Source organism: Calypte anna, chromosome 14, assembly GCF_003957555.1.
Source record: "Calypte anna isolate BGI_N300 chromosome 14, bCalAnn1_v1.p, whole genome shotgun sequence".
Classification (NCBI taxonomy): domain Eukaryota; kingdom Metazoa; phylum Chordata; class Aves; order Apodiformes; family Trochilidae; genus Calypte; species Calypte anna.
In genome coordinates this window covers 15,019,915-15,046,810 of record NC_044260.1, presented here as the reverse complement: position 1 = coordinate 15,046,810, position 26,896 = coordinate 15,019,915, and the positions used below count along the sequence as shown (strand labels likewise).

Genomic DNA, 26,896 nt, shown 5'->3' with positions numbered 1-26,896 from the left:
ATGCTGTGCTGGGCTGCTGCTGGTGGGAGAAATAAACCTTAGGATGGAGCTCCTGGCAGGAGGGTGAGGGGAGAGTCTGCAAAGGGGATGTCCCAGGCACCTTAACCTTGCACCAGGGACCCAACCACAGACCAGAGACTCTACCCAGCTTCCCTGGTCAAGCTACATTTTTGCTTTCTCCCTGAAAAGGTTGGGTTCAACCAAAGTGAGAATTACCTGTACCTGGTGCCCTGGTCCTGCTCAGGAGTGGGTATGGAGAGGGCCATGTGGGCAGGGTCCTCCCTGCAGTGCCTCTGGATGGTACACGTAGGGGTGAAGCTGTGTGGCTCTGGAGCACCCTGTGTGCCAGGGGCAGGTGATGAAAGGACAGGGGGACACTGGGTTTGCATCGTTGCCATGATCAGACAGTTCACTGCCACTGCTCTTCATGGAGGCAAAGCCTTGATTAAGTAAAGAATATGTTTAGGATAAATAGATTTAAGTCAGATTTAAAATAAATGTCAGTGTTTTCCCCGAGCAGCTTTTAATTCAGTTCTATTAGGTAAAAAAAATCTCTTTGGACATCAAACTGCAGGGAAATGAAGCACAGGATGCTCACTGGAGTGTGACTTTTTGGCACTGCAGCACATAAGGAGCAGTTGTAATGCAATTAGGGAAATAACTGCAGCACACATTGCTGTGGATTCTCATTATGGGTAAGCTGCTTGTGCTTTCAGAGTCAGAGGACCAGCAATCCAAATTTAATTTTCAAGTTTAATGAACGTTTATTTACTGAATCCTGAATCCATGCTGGCAAACACCTCTCAGACAGGAGGATATCATCTCCTAGCCTGCACACTCTCCAAAGTTTGTACTTCAGGTGCCTCCTGGTCCTGCTAGCAGAAGGTCAGAAGTCATTGTCACTTTCCTCTAGTGGCTCTGGCTTCCTTGCTCGGGGGTTGGATTTGCTGGGTGAGATTTCCATGCTGTCATCTTCCATATCATCCTCCTCCTCATCTTCATCCAGGTCAACCTCACTGTCCCCCAAGTCCTCCTGAGGGAAAGCAAATGGAATTCATGGCCAGTTCATTTCTCAGGTGGCACAGCATCTTTGTCAGCTCAGAAGCAAAGGATGGCCCTGCTGGCAGAGGTGAGGTGGCTTTGTCCCTGTCCCCTGCCCTCTGAGCAGCCCCACAGGCAGGGGCTGTGAGGAGCACTGGTTGGACTGGTATGGATCCAGATGTGGACTTGCTCCAGGGAGCAGCAGCAGATTCTGCTAGAGGTTTTGTTCCAGCCTTGGCTGCTCTGCTGTCTGCCTTCCAAAATGACAAAAAGCCAGAGCTCAGCTGCCTCTGGGAGCTGATGGTCACCATGGATTTCACCAGCAGCTGAGTCACCAGACAGTGGCTGCTCCATTCAGTTTATTGCAAACCTTCCCCCTTCACAGGGCTGATAAATCTGAACTCCTTGACTTCTGCTGAGTCTGAGGTATTAAAAGCCTTGCAGGGTGTTTAACTCTGAAGTCATACCTATTACCAGACCAAATAAAATCAAGGCACAGTGAAAGAAGGTGAACAGGATTGAAACTCACCTGTGCCTTGCTCTTGTGTGTGCCTGGCTGTGCTGGGGCAGATCTCCCCTTGGAGAACCAGGGTGGAAGGAACAGGAGAGGCAGAGCAGGAAAATAAAAAGTACAAGAACATAAAAGGAAACAGAAAATCCCCATAATGGGAGCAGGGGAGAAAGCAGCAAAGCCAAGTACAGCAGCAAGTGACAGAGGCTGGGGATACAGCCTGCAGGTTCAGGCTAAAGCACAGGGCAGTGCACAGAGATCCAAGAGCAAAATTAAAATGGGAAAACACTGAAGATGAGAACAGACAGAGGGAGAGAGAGGAGGGGAAAAGCAGGCCTGGGGTATGAAGAGTCAGCCCATAGAAAGGTGTTCTCTAGCTGAGAGGAGGACTGTCAGAGAAGCTCCACAGACACCTGGGATGGTTTCTTACCTCTTCCTCTGTGTCTCCCCCCTGCATTGTTCCAACAATCCGTGCACCAGCTCTCCCTGCAAGAGCAAAGAGAATCACCACAGAGTCACTCATGGATAACACTGAGGAAGAATGAAAGATAAAATTCAGAGTTTACATTTTAGAGAACTGGTCAAATGGCAGTGAGAGACTGAGATCCCAGCCCATGTAAGTCCATCTAACTATTCCACAATTATGGACTCAGTAAAGGTCTCCTTTTGAAGGAGACACTATTAGAACCTTATTAGCTACAGGGAAATAAATGCAATAAGAAATAGCATTACTTTTTTAAGTCTTTGTATAAAGTTCCTTCAGAATCTGGAAGGCAATAGCAAGGAATGCTTTTCCTCCCATGATACTTTTTTCATTGACTAAACCTTAATTTGGTCCCCTGAAAGCACTGTGCTTTTTCCAGAGACATTATTCCCTTACAGCTCACCAGAACTGAACAGTGCCAATGTCCCTGAACAATAAACAGGGTCTTCTTACACCTAAGAATACTCAGATAATTCCAGCACATCCTTCTGAATAAGGGCAACTAAAGAAATTTAAGATACCTCTCAGCAGTGTTTCTGTGGTGTGCTGCCTCATGATGTCCTGCTCTTCCACTTCACTACTGGATCCTTCATCCTCTTGAATCTCCACATCAGAATCATTATCTGCTTAAAACAAAAATTAGCAGTTGTTAAACATTCCTCAAAGCACCCCACAAGTCACAATACCAGCTGGAGGCAAGAGATGCTAGCAGTCTCTACTTTTGCTCAAGTCCAAGTTTAGTTTAAAAAAATGCAGTTGCAGAGACAGAGAATTGGCTTGAGAGCCCAGAGAAACATCCAGAGTCCACATCCTAAGGAAGGCACCCCAGGTGTGCCAAAGCAGCAGAAAATACCAACTATTGCCTTGGGAAAGTCCTCAGGTTGTACCATAAAGACTCTGACCAAAATAAGCTCTGGGTGAGAAGCATATGGACAGTCAGAGGTATTATGTCAGCAACTGAGCTAAAGATAAAAACCTTTTAAAAGAGTTTAGAAAGTGTGAGCTTACTAATGCATCTCCTAGCCTTTTACCCTGACATGAGCATTAGCCAAAACTGCCCTGTTAGACTCAGCCTTTTCATTTCATTGCAGGTTAGAAAAACAGTGAGACATCCTCAGTTCCAGCACCAGCCCTCTTGAGACCTCACTCACAGAAAGCAGCTGAGCCCCTCTCCACCAGCTCACCCCACAGCCTGGAGCTGATGCTGTATGGTGCCCTTTCTGCAGGAGCTGATGGGCTCAGCTCTGCTATGGCAAACCCAACAGGACTGCAGGTGAGGCCAGCACCCAGCACAGCAACAATAGCTGTTGATTATTTAGAGAAATTAGGCAATTTTTTCTCAGGTACATTTAATTACACACATGTCTGAGCTGAAAATGGAAATTACTTTAATTATCATTAATAATGAGCTGACACATCTTTTCAGTATTTAATTATCAGACAATATACAAATATTAGACATTTCTCCATAATCTTTTCTATTGCAATAATAAGTTAATGTATCAGCAAGGGATATATTTGAGGAGCTGGTAAGATTACAAGGCTCCAGCAATGTTACAGTTTTCTTCTCTGGCAAATGAAGGAATCACTCAGTGCTGTGAGACCTGAATACTATTTCTCTTTACCTGAGATTCATGAAAACAAGGTTTTGTTCAGTGTTTGCCCAAAGTCCTTGGGAAAGAGGCTAAATAAAGGATGTATGTTAAAAGAATGAGACTCTCATCTGTGATGGCTCTCCCTGCCAACAAAACATCCTTCTGGGGATTGGGTGTTGGTTTTTCCTTAGCAGCAATTCCTCCCTTTCAGATTGTCATTTGACAGAGCTGAGGATGCCACTCAGAGCCCTTCCCATTACTGTGCCAAAGCACTCCTGTTCCACCCCCATTCTGCTTCTCCCTGGGACCTCCTGAGCATGAGCTGCCCACTGAGGGGGGACAAATGAAGACACCTGAGGACAGGCTTCTCAGCAGCATTAAGTGGCAGACCTGTCAAATGCTGTTTGTGATCTGTCCTAGCTGGAGCACAGGGTTGCACCATCCTACATCCCCCTGGACATGCCCACTGTGTCCAGTTATTACCTTTCTACTTTTTCAAATGCAGCCTGTTGACTCTGCCACGATCCTGCTGCTCCAGGCTCCTAAGTGGGTGCTTGCTGCACAAAGGAGTCAGCACTTCACAATTTTTCTGCTAATTAGAAATAGAAATCCTACTTACTCCCACTCTGAAGCAGGTGCTGTTCCTCTTCCTTCAGCCTGGTCTGCATGAGCAGCATGTTTGCTGCTTCCTGTAAGAGGGGAAAACAACTGAATTAGAAAAGCTGCCACAGGACCCAGGCAAGGAGCTCACTGGATGGTCCTCCAACACCAGGTGAGGGCACTCACAGGCAGAATGAGGATGGAAAATCTCAGCCTTCAGGGTAATTTATGAAAACAGGGTCTTAATTGCAACCCAGGAGTTTCTGCTTACCTTGCCCATGAGTGTCAGGATATGAAACAGGAACCCAGGTGAAACAGAGCACTGAAAATCAACCCCACATTCCCACCAGCTGGAGCCTCGCTTAAGAACTTTGAAAATTAGTTCACTTGTCTTCATCCCACAGAAAATTCCTTCCCTTACAGGATGAAAAGGGCTCTTTTGGAAACTGACTCAGTGTCTGCCTTCAGGCAAGGATCCAGGACCTGAGTAAGCCACAGGATTTCTTACCTGACAGTCCATGATACACCTGAATGCTGCTGGAGTCTCAGTTTAAACAAGATCACATTGCTGAAATCATTGCAAATTAACAAGTCTAAAAAGACTAACCCCAAAAGAGCAAAAGTTATGCAGCATTTGATATTTTTTTATTTTAAAAAATTAAAGTTTTGGTGTGAAAGTTGTGGACAAAACAGGTGCAATTTCAAATGCAAGGATTTTGTGCCCTGAAGCCACCTGGCAGACAACATGGTTACCAGCTAGAAGGAAAAAGAATTGAGGCACAGAGAAAGGGGATAAGTATGAGCAAACAACAGGGCAATAACTGCAGCTCTGACTTCTTTGGCTCAGATGCTCAGGCTTCAATTTTTGCCTAAGCTACTTGTGTTCTCAGACACCCTCCCAATCCCAGAACTCTCTAGAAATCTCTTTATGCATAACCTTTTCATCTTAATAAGGAAAAAACCTTTCCTTCCTTTGGCTGATTTTCTTTTTCCTCTAGTGATTTGCTAGAGAATAGGCAATCCTGCTGCTCTGTACTACACTTAAAATGAACCAATTTGGTGATGGATGGAAACATCTCATCTTCACCTTGCCCATTAATCTCAGCAGCTGTTTCTGGCATTGTAGAAGAACAAAGCAGCTGAGATGAGCTCTTGCCACACGCACACAATGACATTTGTTTTTCATAATAGAGTCTTGCCACTTGTTCAGCAGGGGTGAGATAGAAGGATGAGGAGAAATTAGAGATGCCTGAGAAGGGAATGTGACATTACTCTTAATAAAAGGCAGCCTGCTAGGTACAACAGAAAGGGAAGAGAACAAGACAGAGGTTGCAGAGCTGAAGCTCATGGTAGCATTCCAACCTTCCTACCCAGAGCTCTTCTTTTAAAGATGATGCTTCCTGTGATGTTCAGCTACTATTCAATACCTCACCCTAAATTCATGCCCAGATTTATGGTCTGAATTGGAACGTGTCTGTAGTTACACTGAAAGTGAGTGTAATGGCAGAGGGGTTTTGCCCTTTGACTATGGGAGAGAGATGAGATCCAGCTGAGAAAGTGAGGCAGAAGAATCTTAGTGAGAGGATTGCCAAACTGAAACCAGGTCTGTCAGGCAGTGGTGACAATGTCCTGATGAGAACTGGGGACTCTAAACAGGGAAGCTCTGGGGCCTTCCTTGGGAGGGCAGCACAAGTACCTGCCCACACATCACAGGAATGAGATAGGAGGAATCAGGAGGTGTATAGCTCTGATTCCACCAGGATCAGAGAAATATGGTGAGGCAGTTTCAGTGTTTGGAGGATGATGGCACAGGTACTCCAGAGAGGAGGCTGAGAGGTGAAGGGGAGAGGCAACTCCCCCTGCAGAGAAGCAGCCTGAACCTGCTGAGCATCACCTTGCAATGGGTGATGGGACCTTTGGGAGTCTGTGCTCAAGGATCAGAGGACAAACTGCTGACCTAGAAAACAACACAGGTCATGCCACAAACTAATTCATTGTAACCTTGAGCTTCTAAAATGCTTATTTATTTGCAGATGTTCTCACTTCAGAAAAAAAAAATACACTGCTGGCTACTTAATACCAGAGGGATCTTTTGATTTCCCATCTGTTGTCTACAGTGATTTAACCAGGACTTTGCTGTCCTACAAAAGCTACCAAAACTGAAAATGAAAAAGACCTGCAATGTTGCACTCACTAAACAGTGTGGGACCCCAGGGAAGCTGCTTAAACCCAAAGATAACACAGGACCTTGGCCTCCTGGCACAGTGATTGTTCCATCTAGAGATTATTGTTCTTTGACTGATGATACCACCTGAGTGGTTATAAAGTGCCACCACTGTGACAGAGCTGTCAGATCAGCACTGAAGCAGCAAACTCTTCCCCCGTGATATTAAATCAGGTTCAGTGCTTCAGAAAACGTGTCCCAAACAAAGAGTCCACTGCTCCAAAGGCAAAGCCCTGCACTAAAAAGAAACAACATGTTCCAGTAGATTCTCTGGATCCCTCATCAAGGTTCACCCTACTAACTATTTAGTTTTTAGCCATTTACACATCACCACTGGCCATTTTAACTTTTTTAGAGGTCATTCTTCCACTGAATGAGCACACATGGACTGAAAATCAGCCTCTATTAAGACCATCTGTCTCCTCCTTACTCTCATTATTCCCATCCTGGCCCTCATGAGCTGAAGCAGACACAGCCTCTCCCCATTAATAGCCATTTTACAGTAATCATTTCTATTGAAGCACATCTAAAGCATACTTGAGAATACTTCATATTCTTAACTGAGAGCAGAAATTCACCAATTGCTAACATAATACTGGCACAATTGCTGTCAGTGGAAGGGAATGAGGATTAATTTCTTCTGTAGTGTCTATTTTACACTATTAATTTAATTCATTATCCTTCTTCAGAGAAAGCTTTTTTCTCTTAAAACTCCCCTGTCCCAGCCAGCCATTACCTGCCATTGATTTATCACTCTAACATCAAATGCTAAGGAAAAGCAGCAAATCTCAGGCTACTTTACAGCATGACTTGGTCACTCTGGGTTATTTTTCTCTAGTATTGAGCTCTACAAACCTTTTGGTTTGCTGTTTCTTGAGAGAAATATTCACTGGCAGGACTGTAACAGATACAGCTAAAGGACTTCAACAAATGGGGCAGAGGCATATTGGGCATTCAAGCTGACAGTGAAACACCAAGTGAAACACCAAATCCAACTGAGTAGGAGATCCAAGAGCATTCCTCTTGGTCACTTCATAGTATCCAGGAACCCCAGGTCAGAACCAAGAGAGCAGAACAGAGGTGGCAGAGCACTGAGCACACTGCTGAGGATCTATCCCTACAACAGGGCACAACAAGAGGGTTGTGAGGAGACAAAAGGATTGGGAAGACAGTGGCACAGACTGCAAGTCAAGATCATAGGCCCTTAAATCATCCCCAGAACCAAGAAAAAAAAAAAAAAAGAAAAAAGAAAAACAAAGATTCAGACTTATATTTTCTGCCCAGAATTCTCCAGTTGAAATGTTTTCAAGCACATCAGCACCACCACTCAGAACTCACTGCTGCCTAAATCAACATGACAGGAGGTGGATTTTTTTGTCCTGCAAATCAAATGTGTTCATCATTAGACACAATGCAAGTTGACTGTAATGACAACTCCTCTTCATTTTTCCTATTTGCTTTTGTGGAAGATGTGAATGACAATGACTCAATAACACCTCATTGAACATTCCCTTCATGTATTACATTTTTATTGTACTCAGCTTTCAAGTAATATTGGTTGGATGTGTGATTTATTTGAATTAATGTACAATTCTGTGGTGTAAACCTGAGGTCAGTTTGCAGTTGCCTGAAGAAATTAACATCCAAATTAACAGTGATTGGAAGTTAGCAGTCACAGCTGTGTCTTGATTCACCACCATCAAGCAGCCACTGACACATCACTGCTAGAATTTAACATCAGAATTATCCTCTCCCCAAGTCACAGGAAGCACAAACCCTGAAGGGCTCAAAGGGGAGGCAGAATTATTCACTCTTTTCAGAGAAAGTGTTTATTATATTATAGAGTGCTTTCTGGTGAACTCAGTTGTTCTAGAAATTGATAACAGAACCTTCCATCTTGAGATCAATCACCTCCAATGTTTCTTACACCAAAGAATATCTTCATTGGGTGGCTGACACACTTCAGTTTATTTCTTATTTCCCCCCTGGCAAATCCCAAATTGAGGCAGCACCAGCAAAGCCTTTCTGAGTCCTGTTAGAGCCCTAGCACAAGACTTAGAGACCTGTGTTCTACCATCTCTCCAGCTATCCCTGCTCACCAGGACAGGTCTCCACCTACCAGCTTAGAGGACCAGGACAAAACTATTTTGAGGTATCTCATTGTGGTGGGTTAGAAAAGCAGAAAATAAAGATGGTGAATCATGCAGACAAATCTCTTTTGAAAGGGAATGGCAAGGAGTTTCTAGGAGTGTTCCTATGCACCAGCCCATGATTTTTAATACAAAAGAAGTAGGTAATTCTGGGCAGCCAGTGAGCTACAGAAACATCAGGTTTCACCTCACAAATCCTCCTTCTCTAATTTCAGTAACAAAAACAGATTAAAGACTGTAACTGATCTTTTTTCATATTAGCCTTCTGTCTGGCTATTTGGAGTGTCTAGATTCAGTATCCCAATTGGGATAACTGAATGCAAAGTGACATGAAAAGCAGCAAAACCAAAGAGTATCTCAGAGTGCAGCAGATCCCAAAGATTCCCTTTTATGTGCATATTCAGAATAAAGCAGCAGCTGTGGGTATGGAACTCTGATTTTAAAAAAAACAAAAAAACCCCCAAAATCCATTAGTTGAATGAACAGGAGATTTTATCTGGGAGGACAAATTGCAGAGGGAAAGTCACAATAGAGTCTGCTGCTTTGGCTTTTTCTTGCTTAATCATGCTAGACTGTGTTTCCTGATAGTATTGTCATAATGATGAAAAGAAAAATGGCTTAAGCAATGCCAAAGCAAAGAAATGACTGAGTGGCTTAGAACATCCTCTTCCATGTGCCTACCACTTCATGGAATTCCTTAGTAGAGATTTCACCACACCAGCATAAAAAGCAGCCTTAAAATACCTTAGGAAAAAGCAGCTGAGGAACAAAGTGCTTCTCAGAGTACTTCTTCCTTGAAGTACAAGAAAGAAAAAGCATCTTCTGTCCACAGAAAAGGCAAATTCTAAAGGAAAAAATGTCTTTCTGAACTGTATTAGTCTGCATTGTCCTTTGAGAGGAGCATTCGTTTGTAGTCCACAGAAATTTTAATCCCCAACTCTGAAACTTTGATTTTTAGAGCAGCCAAAGTTGTCATAACTTTCTTGTCTAAAAATCAGAAACTTCAGCTTCAAAACAGGTTAAAAATTAATGAAGTGCAGTGAATCCTTTCACAAAGCAGAAAAATAAGAACAAATCTTTGAGGAGACAGGGCATTACCAAACCATGCTTCTGCTCAGAAGTACAAGATGATGGATCAATTCCACAGGAAGCACAAGGGAACAGAAAGAGAATAAAAGAGGTGGCTGCAAATGAACAAAGACTAAGGAAACCATGAAGAAAAAAACCTCCAAATTAAGTTGTTGAGGTTCACCACTAAGTAGCACGTGCCAGTTTGTCAGCAAGTCTCAGAAACTCACTCAAAGGCAGAGTCATGTCAGGACTTCTGACACCTCCACAAGTGAGAGCTGAGAACAAAGAATTCCCCATTTTTCATACATTTCCCAGGGCTTCTACACCAAACGGGCAGGTGCTCCTTGGGGTGACAATTCCATCACCAATCAACTGCTCAGTCATGGCAATTCGTTCATTCAGATTCCACACCAAGCCCTTAGGTTCCTTCTAACACAGATTTCTCCATCCAGTGCCTGGCAGGAGACTCTCCCTGATTGCTCCACAGCCACCAGGAAGCTCAAGACAACAACAGGAGCTCTCTCCATGCAACCATACACCTACCACATGGAAGAAATAACCCAAAAAACCCACACAAACCATCAGCACTGCAGTCTGGAAAAGCACGAGTGCTTCAGCTGCTGAATGTCACTTAATTAAACCTGTGTGCTCAGGTACAATCCTTAAATCACTTTTCTAATTACAAACTGCACTCTGGCTCAAGTCATTAGCTGTGAACGTCAGCAGGGTACCAAAGCAGCTCTGAGTCCCAGTGCACCAGGAATTGGTCTCATTATTCAGCAAGTCTCTCCATCACAACAAGAACTTCTCCTAAAGCCATGCACCTCGTCAGGGAAAAGGGCTCAGGAATCAGCCCTCAGTACTGAGCAGCACTCAGTGCTGGATTCATCATTCAACATTGCTGCTGCTTTCTCCTGCCAAGCTCTGTAATAAAATACACAGCAATGAGAGAAGGACTGGCTCTCACTTCTGCTGCAGGAGATGATTAAGATTTGCTTGGTGGAACAAAAGACAAATCAAGGTTGAAAAAAATTAAGACAATTTTCAGTGGTTTTTGACAGCTGGAGAGAGCATGTATTCAAATTTATTAAATCTAATCATCCTCATAACCTCTCTTGTCTGCTGACTGGGAAAGTGACATGAGATGATGAATTTGGGACAACATGCAGCATCATTTTGGAAATAAAAATGTCTTTTTTCTCAAGCATGTAATAAATGACCCACAGTTCTGCTTCACCAACAAGCAACCCAAGGCTATTGTGCACCACCTGAAAAGTAGACCCAGACTGCCAGAAGTAGTGATGTACCCTGGAGGTACAGGTTGGCAAGTGACTAACCTGAAATGGATTAAACACTCTGCCCCTTCCTAAATCCACTGGTTTGGAAACAGGAATGCACCAGCAAGGCTCTTGGCTTGGCTGGGACTTCACACTCTTCATCCTTTTCCAGTGCCCCAGTGCTGGAGCCTGATTTTGGGCACTGTTACCTCAATGCCCACTCAGGGCTACTCAAGTCACTGGACTGCAGCCCAGAGCTGGTTAGGATCTCATCCTTTAAATACTTTAAGTAGTTTTAGATATGTCTATTTTTTGTTCTTGACCCCCATGCTCCTCTCTTCAGTTCTGAAAAACACCTGCCAGATTTGCCCGTTTTTCCTCTTTATTTTGGATCTTCCCAAACACTCCCTAGGAAAAGCTTTAAACAGACTAATAGACAGTGAAATGAAATTAAATGGGTACTTTCAGGCTCAAGCTATAGAACTAGACAGGCAAACTTTATAGGGAGATTTCCAGATACCTCACAGAAAGAGGAATAAAGATAAAAAAGTCCTCTCCATATTCTAAGCATGAGCACAGCCCTGAACAACAAATGCTTTGTCTTATTATCTTTTAACAGAAAAATACCCTGAAGATGTTTATGTCAACTCATTACCAACTTCTCTGCATGAGTTTATGAACAGATAGCTCAGTTCAAAACATTTCTGCTTTTGGTATTAAGCCTCAGTGGCATTTGAACAGAAGGAAAAAAAAACCAATGGATTTTGGGCTTCATTTCAAGATTATGATTTGATTGAGGGCTTTTTTTTTTGGCCAAAGATAAGGGAAGATGTAGAACATTACAAAACAAGACCCATGAAAATAAACTGACTTCAAATGTGAAATATCATCTACAGAGAACGCTTATAAAAAGGGAAGTTAATGGGAAATTGGTTCATAAGGATTAAAAAGTTGACAAATATCTGTTGTCTTTTAAAAAAGATGTTATTTTATCCCTCAAACTACACAGCAAAATATTTGAGGCTTTAAGAGAATATGCCTGAAGCCTGGTGATGAACATTGCACTGTGGGGCTCAGACAGAGGAGCAGAGAGCAGGCAGTGACCCAGGGGAAGGCTGAGCATTTCTGAACTCTCACCTCAAAGATCTCTTGCTCTGTCTGTCGATAATCCTCATGGAGCTGCTCCATGTAGGCCAGGTTATGGAATTTTTCTATGTAGCTACTGTATTCTTTCTGCAGTTGTTCCTCAATCTTCTCATACTCATCCATAAAAGCAGGACTGGAGAGAACAAGCACAAACTATTCAGTGAAATACTGACTTGGGTATGCAGGATTCTGAAGTAAGCATTTTAGGGTTTGCAGCTGGACCTGAGCCTAACAAGGGATGAAAAATCTTTATTGGTGGCCCCAGAAGTCTCTGGGGGAAACACAAGGAACATCTGCACCAGCTATTTTCAGAACTACCCTGTCACCATCTAGGTTTAATGTCAAGAAAACCTGGCCATGTTGTACAGCTCAAGCAGCAATTAAGCAACCCCACCAATTAATAATCTGGCCACTCCTGACAGTCCTGAAATTCCGATTTCAAATACATGGTAACAGAGAGATGAACAACTGCAACCTCAGCTGGGGGTTTCCAGAGAAGAGACTGTTCCATGCAGAGGCTGTCACAGCTCAGGCTCTCCACAGATTTGCTCCTCACTGCAGGAGTTCAGTGTGCAGCTCCCTCCTCGTGCAGCACTAACCAGGTCTCAGTCCTTACCGAACACTCTGCAGAGTCTGGAGCCTCTTCTGGCTTCTCTCCAGTTCCAATTTTCGTTTCTCAATCTTGGCTTCCAAATTGGCTTCATCCAAAGCCACGTTATTCAACATGTCTTTAGTCTTTTGGACTTGTTCCTAGAAGAGAAGGAACAAGTGAAGCGTGGCTTGCACTGGAATGATAAGAATGATCTGTCAGATGCTGACCACTCTTCCAGATCACCTCACAGCTCAGGTTATCAGATAACTTGGTACCAGTGAGAGCCTGGCCAGGCTATGAAAGTCACCATAAGAGAGAAAAATCAGTTTTACAAAGAACTTGCTCTAAGTGTCTTAATCCTTTACTAAGTCTTGCTTTGTCTATCTTTTAAAAATCTGGGAAGCATCCTGAACACTACAACATGTGCTACAGGAATCAGGAAGGAGGAATATTCCAGTTCATTAATATGAACTGAGAATACCAGTCCAGAACTAAACCAGCTGAGAATACATGTTGGTATTTCCCAAGAAGAAAATCCCTCTGCTCTGCTGTTGTTAGTTTATTGGCACTGCTGCCTAAAATAGAAATGCATATTGGCAATATTCAGAATTCACACAGACTGTGAATGGGAGAAGGAAAGCTGGCCAGGAGCACCTACTGATTGTGCACTGGCTGTTTAAATCTGGAACTCCACTTCTGGTAATTATACCACTGGACTGGCTACAGCTTGCAGTTAAATAACTCACAGTAATCACTAGGATTTAATTAACCAGACTTGCACAGTGGCTGTGAGAAATGGTTCAGAACCATTAGAGGAACCCAAGCAGCAGAGCCAGGACAGTGTTGCCAAGGCTGGGACAGACAAAAGGTCCTGACCTGAGAGCCATGGCAATGCTCTGCTGTGGCACTGGCAGTGTCACCCCTTGGCCACCTCAGCCTCCCTGCTCCACAACTCCAGAGGTACCAGGACACTGAGTTCTCAAACACACCTCTTGCAGCTTTGACTCTGCAAAGTTGACCTGGCTCACACACTGTGGGTGGGATGTAGATACCTCTGCTGCTTTAAGCAATTTTATCCCCCCTGTAGAGCTTGAGGCAACGTCTGAGCTCCTAACAGGAGCAGAAACACAACTAAGATGCAAAACTTTCTGTTGTCTTCTCCAAGAGAGAGGCTAATGGAAGCCAAGTGCATTTCTTTGATGTATCAACTGGAGGAATGTTTCTCCACACCAAACCTACACCATCATACAGAGCAACAGTCAGAGCAGAGAAGGTCTGAACAGGCTCTCCCAGGTGTTGCTGCCAGCCTCATCCACCCTTCCTCCTGCAGGATGAGATTTCTGACTGCCAGCTCACAAGCATCCCTGTGCCAACACCTCCTGCAATCTGCCAGCAAGGTTCAGTTTCAATTACCAGGTTTGTTCCCATGGAACACAACAGATTTCCCAAATAAACCACACAAGGAGTCCTCAGGGACCGACCTCTGCCTTGAACTGTTCACACATCTGATGCTACTGAAGGCCAAAGTCTGCAGCAGCCATGAACTAAAGTTCAGCATTAGCTGTGAACTAACCAGAGGCAGCACTACATGGCCTTGCTGCTTTGCTCAACAGCCCAAGCTGTGTGCCAGGAGAGCCCTTTTTTCCTGCAGGAAAAAAAAATTTGCAATTAAATAAGTATAATTTTGCTCACCAGAACACAGCCAATGGCAATTTTCATCACCTTCTCAGCCTCATTTATCTCCAAAGGTCTGGCAATAGATTCTGTTCTTGCTTCCTATGAAAAAAAATACACCACTATATTTAAATACTACACAAAGTAACTAATATATGCAGAACTGAGGGTGAGGGTCAAGCAACAACAGCACGATCATCTGCATAATAAATGGAGTAGGATTTAGTATTTATTCAACACAGCTCAGATGATTTAAAGAACAGGAGATGATGAAAAAGACAGGTAAGTGATGCTGGGAATAACACCAAGCAATTAAGGGACCTTTTCAAAACAAGGTAAGTGCTACTGTCTGAACTGCAAGTTCTCTTCAGGTTTTGGAAACTGCCCCAGTTATTACACGTTGAGCAAGGTATGCCAGAGAGAACAGAAATATCATAACAAAAGCCATGAAAACAACAGCACAGGGAGATGAGTGGTGTGGTAAAAACTGTGCAACAACCAAGTCTCATGAAGCATCCAACAGTCAGACACCTGCACCTACATGCTAACCAGACCATGAGGATGCACAGGCCTCTCCAGCTCTGGCAACCAAACAGTGCAGAATCCTCCAACCCTAACAATTCTATGACTATGAAAAGAGTGATCCTTGCTTAGATCCCAAAGGATGAAAAAAAACCTCTTCCTCTTAGCCAGCTTTGGGGACAGACAGGCCAAGGGGCTCAGTGTGCACTTGTCTGTGTGATGCCTGACACTGGGATGGTCATGACATGAAAACATTGGGTTACTGGTTTGCTACTGGGAGCAGAGGAGGAAGATTTTTGCAGCTAAGAGTCCTTAAAATCATCTCATGTAGGCAAACCATGTGGCAGCAGGTGGATAAAGATGGAAGTGGAATCTCTCTAGAGAACACCTGGCTAAGGATCTGAAAACACTTCACACATTGCAACAGGATGTACCCAGCCTCCTACAGGAGGAGTTCTGGAAGCAGATGCAATTAGTTGGTTGTTACCATGCCAGATACTCCAGGTTGCAAGTACCTGCAGAGCAGCCTAGATCTGTCCCCACTGACTGAGGTAAACCCAAGCAGGGAGCTAATAAAAAATTATGCCTTTTATGCTGAGCTTACTCATCTGCTGGATCAGCTCCCTGAACGAGTCTGCTACAAGTTGCACGAATTTTTCCTGGCAGAAGAAAAGACAAATTGCATTGGGGATGGTGACAAGAACTACATCTGCTGGTGGCAGTGACAGCTGACACTGCCTCAAGTGCTTGTGAATGTTCTGTATGGAGAGGGGAAATACAAGCTCCAAGCAGCAAAAATTAATTTAGATGAAGATACAAAAGGAGTCTGCACAAAAAGCTCCTGATTGACACCACAGGTGGGACACCTTTGGAAGAAGATGGGACAAGACAGCTCAGTAGACACTCAGAGCATTATTATATTTCTGAGAGCATTTATTATATTTCCCTCTGCTGCCCATGGAAGTTTCTGTACAGCCCACAGTATCCATGCAGACATCCACATCATTTTCCAGAAAAAGGTCCAATCCTACAGGCACATCTGCTGGGAAAGATGGGTCAGGCCAACAAAACCTAATGTAAAAGCAGAAATTTGTATTTTCATACACAAAAGCAGGGCTGAACTGGACAAGGAGAAGGTCAGGGCAATAAACTGCCCTGCACCCCAACAGAGAGAGAGGAAAATCCAAGAGGACCATTGCAGCTCTCATTACAGTGGGTCATTATATTCATATACAATTGAAATATATTTTAAAAATATATATATATGTTGAGGGCACAAATTTTTAATGGATGTTTGTACAGCTTCCCTAGACATCTGTGACTGGGCCACTTCCTGCCATCCTATGAGAAGTCTCAGAGAGAAAAAAGTTAGTTTAAATATCACTTTTCAGGAAATACCCTGCAACTGTCTGTATAGAAAAGGATTAAAGGGAAGAAAGATGACATTGAAAAAAGAAATACCCCATGAAAAATACTGATATTAAGAAAAATATTTAACAGCTGAGTTGGTCAATTTAGACACTGTTAAGCCACTAAGCAAATAAAAGAAAATTAACTTAACACAACCACTTTATCTCTGACTCCCCACATGAGCAAACAAAGCACATCTTTCCTCCAGCCCAACTCACCCTCACCACCAGGTCTCACCCCAGACAAAATATGCAGTTAATACAGAGATTCTTAAAGCCTGGCTTTACACAAGGCTTTTCTGCTCATGATTAAGCCTGTGGCTACAAACAGGCTGGGTACTTGAAGGTAAAACCAGATTTTTGGATTTGTCCAAATACCAGGTGTTCCATTGCCACCAGCTGTGTCACAATTCCCCGTGCTAAAAAAAATAAAACTGAGCTCAAAAATACAGCCTCATTCATTTTCTCTTAGAGTAATGTACTCTTTGCAATTAGGTGTACTAACCACAATACACACCAGGTTTCCATTAAATTAACTATTAAATACAGAGTTCTCAGGAGAGATGGAAAAATATAGAAAGAATTATCAAGGTAAGAGGAGGCTAGAAGCAGAACAATTTGGGACTATGCCTGGTAATTACAACTTGAGAAAACAAACATGCAAAACCAGAGAGATATTCATGAGCACTGATTGTTTACCAGTGTTTCCTCTTCAGTGTCAAGGGCTCCCTGGCTATAGTGTTACATCATAAATACTCATTAGAAATCAGGGAAGCCAAGTGTAAAATTATTTTTGACAAAGTGAAGCTGACAATTATTAAAGAAAACAAAGGCACACCAGAGACACCATTTGCTGACATTATTTATCCTCCCTGGTTGGAGCTGCTGCTGCATGGAAGGGCTGAGACTTTAATTCAGGTTTTACATCTCCCTTTGGATGAAGCCAACTGGAAGTGCAGGCTGCCCAGGGGGTGGTTGGATCCCCATCCCTGGGGGTGCTTCAAAGCTGTGATGATGTGGTGCTGAGGGACAGGTTCAGCTCTGGACTCAGAGCTGAGTTCACGATAGAACTCAGTGATATTAAAGGTCTTTTCCAACCAGAACAATTCTGTGACACAGAGACAGAAACCATATCAAACTCCTGCAGTTCCACTGCCAGACACCCAGCTAAACAAAGGCTGTCTGAAATACAAATGCAGAGAAGCAGCACAGGACTTGCCTTTCCTGGCACTGGAGACCTGCTCCACAAGTGTCTGCAGGCTGAGGTTTCCTTGGATGTAGAAACAGATGCACCTCTCCCCCCAGGATCAGAAGGGAAATTCCCTGTCACTGACTGCAGCAGTGCTGACCTGGAACACTGGAGCCATCCTACATGCACAGGAATGTCACCATCCAGAAAGTCAAACACTCACCAGCCACAAAAAGCAAAGGCAGGAAGGTGCTGCCATCTCTGCAAACGCCTCTCACCACTTCCCTGACAAGAAATTTTCCCCAGGAGCAAGAGCCACGATTGCAAAAACCATTCTGCAAATACACCCAGTGAAGCATTTTCTGCTGGTGATGGTTTTCCATCATTCTGCATCAAAACCTCATTAACTGCCTTCCTGCACACTTGACACCTGGATAAATGGATGCACAGATCTCCTGATCTGCAGCAAGGAACAAGCCAGGTAATTAAGCACAACCAGCACCCAAACCCCTCACAATAAATAAGGTGTAACACGTGCACTAGTGATGTGCCCAACCTCTAGCAGAGGTTTCTAAACACAGTTTTTGTGACAAAAGCCAGAAATGAAAGCTTTTCTAACACACTGGTCTTGTGCCAAACATTTCTGGACCACAGGTCAAATCCTTCCCCCCCTTTTCAGGGTTTTGTAAGCCTGATGCACACAAAAGTTACCTCCTCACTGTCAGCTTCAGTCCAGGACACACATTCCCTGCTCCCTGCACACTGGGGGCTGGCAGCTCCTGCTCTCTATGCAGGCAATAAAAGCTCTGCTTTTGAGAATCTGATTATTCAGGAGTTTACCAACACACACTGAGACCACATTTGGCCAAATATAGGGAAGGGATCACCAAGCATTGTTATATATGAACAGGGAGGAGCAGGAGGGGCATCAGAAATAACCCAGACCTTCTGAAGGCACCTGAGCCTCCCTAGCAGCCTGGTTCCAGTCTCAGCAAAGCCCAACCAGCAGTAAGTGCACTACAGAAATACCATCTCTCTCTCTTTGGGCAGGAACAAAGGCATTTTAAATTACTACAAATAGCTAAAATCCTTGTCCTTATGCTTAAGCCTGCACATTTTTCTCTTATGTAACTTTGCATCTCATAAAGGAAGGTTGGGAATAACAACAACACAACCCAGGGGACTCTGACTTAGCCAACTGGAGTAAAACTCCTTGCAGACCCATCCAGGCTTCAATAAATGTTTTGGCATTCAAAAGATGGCTGAAAAGGCTTTCCTCCCCATCAAGCTAGAGTGTTTACCACAACAGTCTAGAACTGAGCTACAAGAATTCAGATCTTTCAACTAGCTGACAAAATGATCAATGCACTGACACAACAGGTCCCTAATGTGCCACCCACCAGTTCACAGCTGGTGCTACATCTTCAAGCCAAACACTCCCAGGAAATTCACTACAAAATAATTTCTTGCAGAAAAGACATTACAAATAACATGGCACATAACCATGGTTATGGATAAAGCAACCTAAAATACAGGACAGTACTGATTTAATTGTGTCTTAGAGTTGCAAGGTTTCATTTTGGCTCCCACTCTGCAACAAGCCCTTTCCCTCACAACTGATAGGTTAGGTTTGGGTTGGATGCAGGACAGCTCAAAAAAATTCAGGCAAACCAGGAAATTCCCCAGTTGCAGAAATTTTCAAGTTACAAATTTCCACCAGAAATCTTAGGGGTGACTACTTTGTAACCAAGCACAGGAAATGAGAGAAATGAGTTTATCAGCCTCCCCCAGGCAGCATCTCAGAGCAAGAACCAATATTTGGCAGATGGAAAATGATTCCAGTGTTCCAAATAAAAGAATTTTTCTGTCATTAGCTTTCCAAGAGTACTGAATAATGCAGCTGCCACTCAAATCAGATCTACCTGTCCAGAAAGAGTAGGAGGCAAGCTCAGCAGTGTCAGCAGGGGGGGAAACATTCCTTAATCAAAAAGCTGCCAATAAAGAGATCAAGTTAAATGTCCTCAGTGGCAACTCTTCTCAGTGTAACTAATAACCAGCTCAGTTCCACAGCTGGAGCTAAATGCCTTCAGCTCTCCTAAGAGTTTAATTCAAGCATTTCACAAACTGGAGGCTGTAAAGAGATTCTCAATAATTGCCATCAATTTTGGAACCAGCTTACACTGTGTGCATACATCACACCACTTGGAGCAATGCCCTGTACTCACTCAGAAATGTATCCACTGTGGATTAGGAAACTGTGTGAAACAATCTGGCTGTTAAAAGCTTTAATCTGCAAAATCACAGAAATTACTTTATTTATCAAAGAGGATACACCAGGGAATAAGCAGTTTGCTCAGGGTCACAGGTGGAGTAGGTGCCAAGGAGCATTAGAAAACAGACCCACTGCCTTGCCCACCTCAGTATGAGCTAAATACTTGTAAAAAAATTAAAATAATCTTTCTTCAGTTTTACATGGCTTGGAGCTAATTAAGATATAAACAAAATGAAAACAACCTTGAGAAGGTCAGAAATGTTCATGCCTGCCACCAGCACAGACAGCTTTACTGGGATTTTTTTTTTCTTTACTATCTTACTGCATCTAATGACTCCAAGTCTAAGCAAGGCAGCTTCTTGATGGGCTCCTGCTAAGATGTCCACAGAACTCCAGTGGATGCAAAGTGACAGACTCTGGAATCAGCTTCTCCGAGGTGCTATAAACCTAGCTTCAGTCATGTTGGAAAAGACTTCTAAGACCATCAAGTCCAACCACCAGCCCAGCTCCATCATGCCAACCAGAACACGTCCCTAAGTGCCACTTCTACCTGTTCTGAACACCTCCAGAGATGGTGACTCCACCACTGCCCTGGGCAGCCTGTTCCAATGCTTGACCATTCTTTCAGTAAAGAAATTATTCCTAATATCCAATCTAAGCTCTACTGGCACAGCTTGAGGCCATTTCCTCTCATCCCATCATCTGTTACAAGGGAGAAAAAACCAAACCCCCACCTCACTGCAACCTCCCTTCAGGTAGCTGCAGAGAGCAAGTCTTCACCTTTTCCTTTTGGATTCTGGATGTTCAGTGTTTGGTAACTCAGGAGCATCCTTCCTCAGCTGATCACAGCTGACCTTGAAAGCTATTACTGCTTTATTTTGTGCTAAAGAAAGGTTTTGGATCACTTCTTCACTCCTCCCTTCCTCCCAAAGACTCATCTTGCCATTTTGCCCATGAACAAGTTTTTATTCACTCTCCACCACGTACTTACCCTTAGATCAACCTCTTTGCCAAGTAAGTCATACAGACTTGCTCCTTTGGAGATGATTTCAGAAGCAAGCTGTCTGGCTGCCTTCAAGTCAGCAATCTGGAAACACAGCAACCAAACACTGAATACCAAAGGAGAATCCCCAGGGTCACAAAGAAAAGCCAGGACAGATCTTTCCCATTTTGCTGTTGAAATTGCATAGGAGGTCTGTAAGGTGGCTGAAACTCTACTGCAGTGGTGAAGTTGTTGGCTGGGATCAGAGTGAACCTGTCTGGGCTTTAAAGGGGTCCAGACAGGGATTAGGGTTAGACACAGGATTCTGGGTGAAACCCCAACCAAAAAACCTCATTCTCCCCCAGACTTTCACTCTGACAGTTGTTGGTTCATGTGCTGCCCAGGGCAAAGGGAAAAATCCCCTTTTCCACAGGCAGAAGTAAAAATTATTTATACCAAAAGGTATGACATTGCATGGGTAATGAGTATTGATTACCTACAAGTGTGTGATCATTCTTTCACACCTGACTTGCAGAGAGCAAGAATCATTTACAGCTCTGCCATCTTTCCAAGAATGGCACTGTTGTTGCCTCACAAGATATAAAGAATCAAAGGCTAAAAATATTAGAACATACAAGTGGTGTTAAAACTAACAAAAAGCAGTAAAAGGAATTCCTCTTATTCAAAGTGCTGCTTTGGTGGGTTTTATTTTTTTAACATCTAGACATGGCATTTATTTTAAGGGCTTGAACAGCTTTGATGTCTGCTGGGATAACATGAAGATTTCCCTTTCCCTCAATGCAAACTTGCTGAAAACCAACTTTTGGTCTGTATTTTGCAAACTCCTCCCATGGCAACAAAGTTAGTGGATAAAATACAGTCTTTATTCTGGCCTGCTCCAATATTTCTATTATTCCAACAGTAACCAAACCACAGATAACCAGTTTCATGCCACTGTTGCTTTGTATTATACTTCTGGTTGAGAATTCAGAGGGATTCAAACAAATCATAGTACATAATCTCTGCTACAGAAAGCATGAGATTAAACCATACCCATCCCTCTCTGCTTCAGTTTCAGCTAGAAAATGATTTGATTTTCAACAATTAACACAAAACCCTCACCCAAGACAAGAGCAGAAGGCTTCCTTACCTTTGAGGCAAGATCAAACTTGAACTTTGTGCTGTCTTCCTCACTCAGGTCTGCACATTCCCCTCCCTTGGTATTCATAGCACCATAAAGCACAGAGGTGACCTTCAGCAGCTCCTTCACAGCATTGCCATCTGCCTGGTAAAGCCTCTTGGTGTTCAGCTTTATGTGAGCTTTGGTAGCCTTAGGAGAGGAGGGAGAATTCAGTGTGCCACAAACAACAAACCCCTCATTTACCTCTTCACACTGCACTCAAAGGCTCTTTCTGGAGGCACCATGCTCTGCTTCACAGAAATAAACTTCCCTCTTTGGCAACACAGGTTTGCCTCACCATATTACTGATGCTTCTACAGAAGTCTTTCTGAAACGTGCACTTTCTACATGTTGGAACATTTGCAGATAACTGGCAGAAAGAAAAAAACACCCTCAAACTATCTATTAATTCCTCCCTGCATGAAGATTAGCAAAAACCCTGTGAAGCACTTAAATTCAAATTAAGTTTAAGTGGATTGTAAGTGCTCCCTTGGTCTTGTGATGCTGCTGCTGAGAGGTAAATGTCAACCTTAATGATTGACAGGAATATGATCAACTATCCCAATTTAACTGCCTTCTCTTCCAGCAGCACCTTCAGAATATTTTATTGTTTCTCTCAGATTTTCCCCTACTATAATTAGTGATTTTATTCCCTTGCATTCCATCTCTGGAAAGTACAAACAAAGCAGTAAGTTAAAAATCACAATGCTAACTTTTGATACTTCCAAAATAATAAAGGGGAGAAAAAGAGCATAACAGAAAGGACAGATCTGTCATAGAAGGGACACAAACATTGATCTTGAAATTCCTGGCAAGATTCTACAAGTGAAGAACCACAAGGAGCCAACACCAACCTCCTGGTAAAGCTTTTGAGGCAATCTTTGACTAAAGAAGCAAATTAAAACTGATCCCCCCCTATAATTCCTTTCAGTAGAAAGGATCTATAAAACTAATCACAGAAATGGGAGGTATTTAAATGTTATGAGAAGCAGATCAAACTGATCAGGTCAGTAACTGCTGTTCAGCATCCCCTGCACAAAGCAGAGCAATGCCCCACATCATCATGGGGGTTGTTAAAGACAGGAATTCCAATTTCTGCTCCATTTGACCCCAAGAAAAAAAAGCAATGTTGAATAAAAGAAGAAAAAATGTTTTTTCTCTCAAAGACTACTTGAGAGAAAGGAAAAAAACAGCCAAGCTTTGCTTGTTTTTTCAGACTGGTACAGCAGCACTGCTTCCTCAAGAAGGTAACTTCATGTTTGGAAAGCTTGAGGTTCTGTAACAACTAAACAGCTTTAAAGTATTATTAAAATCACATCTGTTCTGGAGGGCAGATTAATGCAATGGAAAAAAGAAACAGAAATATCCTACAAGAACACCAACAGCCTGAAAGTTTGCTTTAACTTGAAATCTTCTTTAGTAGAAACACAGAGCCAAATTCTGGTAGTGGGACAGACCCAGCCCAGAAGAACCAGAACTCCCAGTTGAGTGCTCAGCCATTCAGCTGCAGAGCCAAGGTGATCACCCTGCCAAGCCCAAATATTTTGCATACACAAGACCAGAACCCCCACTCAGTGCCCCCATTGCAAGGGAGCTGTGAGGGGTTAGGAGGGGAAGCACTGAAGCTGCTGTGGAATTGGTGTTTCTCAGGCAGAGTTACCATGAACTGAGCCACTGCCTTGATGAAGAAGACCCGGTCCTGTTCTGTCTCCACATCAGAAGGAATGTCAGTCTGAGGCTCATACCTGGGGAAAGAAGCAAACACAGGTTCTGGCAAGAATTCATGTGCAGTATTAAAGAGACTGGATCACTTGTGAGGCAAAAAATCAAACCAAGCATGTACAGGATCAGAAAATAAATCCTCAGCCCCTGGAACTCATCCAGAGGGTTTGTGTGCAAGCTCCAGAGCTGTAACTCAAACCTGAGCACTCCTGCAGGAGGAACTCTTACTGTGGGGTCCCTCCAGTTGGGTCTGCAGAGCAGCAAAACTAACTGGCTCAAATTAACTAGCACCTCAGGTTTCATAAATATTTAATCAAAGACTGACAAGGGGTTCAGTGGGTGTACAGCCACAGCTGGCTGGTAGCACAACAGTGCCATGGCATGCGTTTTTTTCACCGTTTTAAAGCCACAGCATGAACAACACCAGGTGGAACCAATGACCACTGCAGAAACCAACCTTCTGACCAGCCACAGCAGCACCTCTGAGACCAGCATGAAGTTGGGGGTATGGAAGTTCTCCATGGATATGAGTCGGGGGTACCCCAGAGCCCTCATCATCTCCGTAAAATCTGAAAAACAAGCAAGAGCTGGGGTCCCTTCTTACTGCTCCAGACATTACCAACAACTCTGGTTCCCTGATCATTTACCAGTAGATAGGCCTTGCCCAAAGAACTGGTTAAAAAAACCCAAACTGAATGAGTTAACCAAAAGAGTGTCATTTAGACAGAAAACACGCCTGAGGGAGGTGACTTTTTTCCACAAGAGATTCACTGGGCAGAAACACTGTGGAAGTAGCTTCCCCTCTGCCAAACACACCACGGAAACGCAGCCACCTCCAGCCTGTGCTGCCCATGGGAAGTCAGGTTCCCTCCCCGCAAGTTTCCCGCAGCCCTCGGCTGAGCCCCCGCCTCTCCACGGGGAACACTTCCACGGAAAAGCGGGACCCAGCGGGACGGAGGTGGCTCCGCAGGCCCCATGGGGACGACACCGGGAGCTGCCGCGTCCCATCCCGTCCCTTCCCCCCGCATCGCTCCTTACTCCTGAGCTCACGGAACGACATGGCCGGGGCTGCCCGGGCGTCCCCGCCGCCTTAGGCCGCACCCCACGTCTCCATGGCAACCGCCGTACGGCGCGGCGGCGGAGCCAAACTGCGGCGGAACGCGAAGCGCCATGGCGGCGGATCAGGCTCTGCCCGCCGAGCCGCCTCCTCCCCGAGCGGGGACCGCCGAACCCGAACCTCCCTCCCTGCAGCCACACGGTTCCGATGACACCGGGGGGACACAGCCCCGCTGCTCCGGAGGCCCGGACAGCACAGCCCCTCTGTGTTCACATCCCCAGAACGCGGCTCCTGACCGGCACCGAACCGGCACCGACACCGCCTGGTCCCGCCAGCAGCTCCCCAGCACACACCTCGGGGCTCACTCAGCCCGAGTCTGCATGCACAGACATAGCCAGGAGCAGCAGCCCAAGCACAGCCCCGTTGCTGCTTTGCCTCCCCTCGTTACTGACCCCCGAGGGGCTGCAAAACAAACCCCAAGCTCTGCCTGCCCCGAACATCCCGAACATCCAAACAGCACCAGCCCCGGGACTGGGGGCTCTGGGCTGCCAGAGACTGTTGATTTCGCCATATATATATGTATAGATACATATACAGCATTCTGATGTTCTTTTCCCAGATTCTGTGGGGTTTTTTGGTTGAGGTTTTTTTGGTTTTTTTTTTCCAAAACTTGATATTAAAGTTCTCACACATTTTTAAGTCAAATTCTCACATCCTTACATTACAGCATTGTCTTAAAATACTGGAATTTTCAGTTCCCCTCCCCCGTTAGCTCCCTCCCAAGCCAGGTGCCCCTCGGCCCTCCCGCAGCCGGATCCCGGTGCTGGTACCACTTTGGGGCACACAGAGGTTCCCAGCACCACAGATGCCCCCCAGGCTCCCACCTTTGCTCCTCTGCTTGCCCGGGGAGCTCCAGCCGTGTCCCAGCCTGGGGGTGCCGGGCAGCCCCCGGGTCCTCACTCCTCAGAACAACAGCAAACGTGAAGCCTGGCAAAAGACATCCCAGATCCCCAGAAACTCCTGGAACACAACCTCACTACTGCCCTGAACAGCCTCAGGGAGCTCTGATGAAGAAGCTTTTAAGAGCTGGCACCTGGGGTGAGCCCAGCCCTTACCCAGCTTGGTGCCAATTAAGCTTAATGAGATTTATCAGTGGTTTCACCTGGAGCAGAGTCATTAGGGTGAAGATCCAGGTGATTCTCATGCCCAGGACCCCTGCAGGGGATGGTCCCTGGCTGTGAGGAGCACAGCTTTGTCCTCCTGCCTGTCCTCAGCCTCTGTCACTGCCACTCCGGTGGCCTCTGGTCTGTAAAACACATCACAGATCCTCGCTCAGCTCCTGGGGGGTGTCCAGGAGGTGTGATGGGGTCAGGCTGTGTCCACATGTCCCCGGGTGTGCCCAGCACCCCTGTACACAGGACATGCAGGGGGGGTGATGCCTGTGCCCCGAGGGTGACAAAATAGCTGCCCCTTGCTCAAAACAGGGGTCAAAGGGATTTTGAGTCCTCTTCAGGGCTTCACCTTTAGTGTTGAAGGGTTTCACCACGAGAAAGTCACCTCCATTTCTACCCCCGGGGCTGTAAATGCAAAGCCCAGCTCCATCCCCAGCGCCTCGTCCATCACCCCCTTGCAGGAGGGTGCTGACACCACCACCACCCTGATTTCCATGCCAGGGGGTGAAAAAGAGAGATTGCACCCCCTGGATGTGGCTACCCCACCAGTCCAGCCAGAAAGGGAAGAACAGAAGGGATAGATCAGGAACAATTCTGCTTAAATGGGTGGTGATGAAAGAAGTGGCAACCAGGCTGCTAGGAGAGAGGATGGAAGGAGAAGATGCAGCCTCTTGTCTGCTCCCTGGATTCTTGGTGCTGACATGGAATATGGATGCTGTGCTGCCAAGGCTTTACATATGGAGGAGAGCAAGCTGTGCCCTAAAGCACAGGACAGGTACAAAGAGTCCAGCTCCAGGGCAGGGTATGAATAGAGATGGTTTTCAGAGAAGTTCTTGATCTTATCGTTTCAGCCTTCCTGCCTGAATAAGGTGAGAAACACAGTGGGAACTGAATCCTTCTGGTTGGAAAAGATCTTTAAGATCATGGAGTCATTAACCCAATCATTAACCCAACTCTACCATGTCCAGAGCTAAACCCTGTCCCTCAGCACCACATCTACACAGCTTTACAACACCCCCAGGGATG

At 44.8% G+C, this 26,896-nt stretch overlaps 1 protein-coding gene across 3 annotated transcripts; it reads right to left on the bottom strand.

Moving 5' to 3' along the window:
• Positions 1–757: 757 nt before the first annotated feature.
• Positions 758–24,754, bottom strand: CLUAP1 (clusterin associated protein 1). Of its 3 annotated transcripts, none has more exons than XM_030459741.1 (13): positions 24,680–24,754; positions 24,099–24,210; positions 23,580–23,664; positions 21,890–22,069; positions 20,749–20,844; positions 14,384–14,467; positions 12,716–12,849; positions 12,091–12,232; positions 4,251–4,320; positions 2,558–2,662; positions 1,983–2,038; positions 1,571–1,618; positions 758–1,033 (listed from the first exon to the last, which is right to left on the bottom strand). In XM_030459741.1, exons 1-13 carry the CDS (start codon positions 24,699–24,701, stop codon positions 887–889), a joined length of 1,281 nt encoding a protein of 426 aa, XP_030315601.1. In that variant the 5' UTR covers positions 24,702–24,754; the 3' UTR covers positions 758–886. The 3 variants fall into 3 exon arrangements, with proteins under 3 accessions (XP_030315601.1, XP_030315602.1, XP_030315603.1); XM_030459742.1 differs by having other exon boundaries at positions 2,558–2,659; XM_030459743.1 differs by lacking the exon at positions 1,571–1,618 and having other exon boundaries at positions 887–1,033.
• Positions 24,755–26,896: the final 2,142 nt, after the last annotated feature.

What these genes read in the sequence shown, in the direction of transcription:
- CLUAP1 (XM_030459741.1), bottom strand. Translation starts at nt 24,701, where the DNA reads ATGTCGTTCCGTGAGCTCAGGA. An exon ending in TTGCCATTGGCTGTGTTCTG is followed by an intron (nt 12,850 to 14,383) that starts GTGAGCAAAATT and finishes CTTCTCTTCTAG; the next exon opens with GAACAAGTCCAAAAGACTAA. An exon ending in CAGACTCTGCAGAGTGTTCG is followed by an intron (nt 12,233 to 12,715) that starts GTAAGGACTGAG and finishes TGTTCTCTCCAG; the next exon opens with TCCTGCTTTTATGGATGAGT.